The 4,207-nt window shown below is 41.5% G+C and overlaps 1 protein-coding gene across 5 annotated transcripts in view; it reads left to right on the plus strand.

Moving 5' to 3' along the window:
* Nucleotides 1–3,014, plus strand: part of SPAG17 (sperm associated antigen 17) — a 97,833-nt gene extending 94,819 nt beyond the window's left edge. For 4 of the 5 annotated variants that reach the window (XM_090149909.1, XM_090149905.1, XM_031613108.2 and 1 more), the window contains exons 47-48: nt 441–578; nt 2,784–3,013. In XM_090149909.1, coding sequence (XP_090006035.1) covers nt 441–577 — 137 coding nt within the window. In that variant the 3' untranslated portion in view covers nt 578; nt 2,784–3,013. Of the gene's footprint in view, nt 1–440; nt 579–2,783 lie in introns of all 5 variants that reach the window. The other variant, XM_031613109.2, reaches the window with a different exon arrangement.
* The last annotated feature ends 1,193 nt before the right edge of the window (nt 3,015–4,207 follow it).

The raw sequence follows: 4,207 nt of genomic DNA on the forward strand, positions 1-4,207 counted from the left end.
ATGAATCTTGCCAGAAATCAGCCCTGTGTGGGCTCAATGAACTTTTAAGTTGGTTAGTCCCAAAGAAAGGAAGAATTCAGGGTCCTTTGAGACTGACTGGAGCACTAGTTAATGGCAATCAAGGTTTTATATGCTCTGGGAGGTCTTTCAGGTGTGTAACTGAGGAACTGGGCTAGACAAACCTGGTGGCGTAGAAGCAAAAACGGTTTCTGCTCCATTCCCACTCACCCAGACATCAGTCACTCACTTCTGCAAGACCACCCTCCAAAACAAGCACCCTCGCCCAGTATTTTACTTGGCCTTTAATCTTTGAGTTGAGGCCAGCAGTTCAGATTCAATGTCTCACAGCCTTACTTCCAGAGTTCCTTCCAGCCTCCAGCCATATTCTTTTAGTTATATAAATGTACAGAGATGATTCAATCCTTAGCATAATATTTCACCTGTGTTAAGAAGTGACATTTACGAGTGCCGCCCACAAGGATACCCCCAGGGTGGGATGGCAGCAGCAGTCCGGGCAGTTCCTACAAGCCCCAAGCCACGGGTCCGGATTACTCTACCCCGAAAGCTTTCAAGCTAATGTAAGTATTGCATGCAGTGCTGCCAGCTGTGAATTAAATGGCAGATGTACCTTCTCTTAGCTTCTGATCCACAGCATCAACAAGCCTGATGCTACTGCCAGCAAAGCTGTCACACACACATCACACACTTGACCTGAGACAAGAAAAAGGATGCACTGGGTGACATTCTTAACAAAAAGATCCACTGTGAGAGATTTACAGATTACTGTGGCTGTTCTGCTCAGTGGAGATACAGTAGAACCTCCCCAGCCCTGTCCCAAATCCTTCATTTAATTGTCTCCACATTAAACAGTAGATTGAGCCTTCTGGCAGCAGGCAGCTAGATTTATTTCAGTTTAACACTCTTCCTAAAACCACATCTTATTGCTGACCCTTTGACACTGACAGCAAGCCTACTAAGGGACAGAGGCCTTACAGACAGACACAACTTGACGTGTTCCAGCACACATCACCCTCTGCACACATTTTGTACAGAACATCTCTGTATCCTAAATGAAACAGTGTCCATACATGGACAGTGGGCACATCTTCTCTGCCAACAAGACAGCCTTACTGGGAATTTCTCATAAACCACTGACCAACATGTTAAGCATTGGGCTGGTGTTTCATCTAACCCACATCAACTCAGGTGCTCTACAATATAGCCAAATGTGACAGTTCATAAACAGAAATCCTGTGGATGTTTCTTCTCTACTCAGCTTAGAGTGCCCATTTGTTACACTGACATCATCTTTCTCTTTCAACTTTACCATCTGTAAGCCTGCTATGTTATCTAACAAGTCAGTAAAGAAATCCCAGCTGTATCTCATTTCCGCTCCTCTGGAGGAAAAAAAAAAAGACCACATCAGTCAGTTCTCAAAAGAACTTCAGAGAGATGTGCACCTCTGACTGCTGCATCTGTTCTAGGATTGCCCTGATTACTTCAAGCATAGCTTTTTTCCTGTTTAAATATCTTCTTACCCTTTCAATATGGAATTTTACCTCCAGAATAACAAACAGTTGTATCTAGGAAGAATAGAAATTTAACACCTTCCATCTTAGCAGCTTACAACGTGTTGCTCATCAGTTAAGGCAGTTGAGACAAACCTCTCTTGCTCCGTTTTGAAATGGAACAGAAGTACTCACCTAGTCTGACTCCTCCCTTTCCCAACTCAGCCCACCACAGCCCTGCACCAAAATACAGCTGTTGGATCATCCTTGTACACCAGGTATACACTAATCTACTTTTCCTTGCCAAGCCTAAGCTCTGGAAATTCTGATCAGTGTCACTTTCCATTAAAAGTTCCAAGTGGAAAGAAATTACTATGGTATTCATCTCCCACCTGACTCTTCCAGATAATTGTGGAGACTGCTTTCCTTGTTGCCGTTACTGCAGTTTGATCTCCTTCCATTCTAGCAAAGCCTTTGTGTGAATGGATTGATAATTCCTACTGATTTATCAATTATTAGCCACACCCCACTCCTCAAGCAGCTGAACCAAAAGCCTCTTTGAACATTCTTCCCTAAAATACCTCCTGGGCTCAAAATCCTGTCCATCTTCAACACATCAAAAATCAGCATTGATGGAGGTCAGAAAACACTGACACTTCTATGTTAAGTCTTGTTCGGCTTCGCCAAGACAGAAGTAAAGTCTTTGCAGAGTTATGTGACAACTTTTTAAGTCTGCATCACGTTTCTTAAGTGATTACTATCACTAGAACCAATATTATTCTTTCCCATGACACCTAGAAACTTCCCTTGCCTAGAACTGATCACAAGTTTGCCACACCTCCCAGCAGAGACCAAGAATCAAAGATCGCCAATGAAGCAACAGCAGCCCAGGCTCAGGCATTTCTTTTACTTTTTCTCAAGTTTAAAACATTTCACAAAGATTCTCTTAATACACTCAAAATGAAATACTGCAGAGGAAGCTGCCAGTGAATGCCTTCAGTATTCCCATGCAGATTGCCCAGCTTGAACTCCTGGTCATGATTTTTATTCCACTCTATTTATGAAATAAAAACAAACCCTTAATCTAGTTTAAGCCTATGCGAGAACCCGTTTTCATCTTGTTCCCTTCCAACAGCAACAGTACAGGCCAGTTCTACTGAAGGCAGCCTGACATAATTATGGTGTTTCAACAACCGTACAGAAGTAGACCTTTTTATTATTATTATTTTACTTTTATTTCCTCTCATGTTAATTTTCTCTCCTCTTTCCCTACAGGTCAAAGCCTTGGAAGAATGATGTAAAAAGCAGCAATATTGAATTACCCAAATTTTAGTCTAACGTTATGGAAACATTCCCAGTGTACACTTTTTCATTTATTCAATCAAATTAACATGAATGAAAATTTTGTCTGTCTCTTATTCATGGGAAAGTTGGTCTGAAAGTTGCAGTGCCTTCTGTGGCTGCCTGAAATGCTAACAGTTGGAACGATCGTGGAATTTCAATCCCCGTGTTTGACACTCTGCACTGCAAGTGCTGAATGCTTCCTGATAGGTTTATTTTGTTTTTAAAAGAGATTAGGTTTCTGTAGCCACCCTGAAGCACCTGAACCCCCCCCCCCCCCCCAAGTACCAGGCATGCAGCAAGTTTCACTGAAGTGTGACTCTTTGAGCAAGTAACTGTAGCAAGTGCTGCTGATTTGCTCTGGCCTTCTAATTCCTCCCTTTCTGCTTGCTTTCAGTCTGAGGCTCAGCTTTCTGCACACAGACTGCTCACTTACCTTTAATTTTCTTCAGATGGGGGCTGAGCACACAACGTTATACTTGAAAGGAATTCTGTTTGAAGACAAGCGGATATAAAGGTTCGCTTTATCAGAGTGGAAGACTGAACCACTTAGAGGTGCTATTTTCCCTTTTTTGTTCCTACTTATGCAACAGTCACTAAAAGAAACAGCCTCTTTAGGAGATCCTTATTCTTACTGTTAAGTACAGTTCTGCATTTGTTTTTTAAATGAATTCTAATGGCTTGATTTCCTGTGCTTCATCCTTTTTCCAGTACCTAACATCCTAAGAAATAGGGAATTTTCCCCAGTACATGCAGATGAATTTCAACATTTTCTGGTGACTGAGAAGATTATGACTGGGGATTAAACAATAGCTTTCACTGCTATAGAGAACATAAGTCAAAGACTGGACAGTCAATAACAACTTGGATGCAATTAAAAATTCAGATGAAGTTCATGTTAGAAAGATCAGCTTTGAGAACCTGAGTCAGACCTGTCAGTCTAAAAGTATTACTTTTTAGAACAAAGTGCCCCAGAAGCAGCCCCCACATCTACCAAACCTGATCACTGGGATAAAAGGGCAGCATACACTAAAAACTGATAACTGACCAACAGGAGCAGAGGCCTGCCCACTTAAATCATTTGTATCTGATACAGGACAAGTACGACTTGTATCTGCTCCCGTATATTGGAAGTTGCACAGAACTGTTGCAGGACAGTACAAATAAGCCCACACTTCTCATGCTTCATCTGCCAGTTGTTCAGAAGAGCACAATCCTTCACAGCAGCCCTTTCATTTTCTCCAACATGTTTTACTTTCTGGAAAAAAAAACAATTCCTTAAGAACCAATAAAATAGAATGAGATAGTCAAGGATTTACTAAAAAAATATCAGGACAAAATTCCATAGACAAAGTTGT

Source organism: Phasianus colchicus, chromosome 1 (genome assembly GCF_987193195.1).
Source record: "Phasianus colchicus chromosome 1, bPhaCol1.hap1.1, whole genome shotgun sequence".
Lineage (NCBI taxonomy): Eukaryota > Metazoa > Chordata > Aves > Galliformes > Phasianidae > Phasianus > Phasianus colchicus.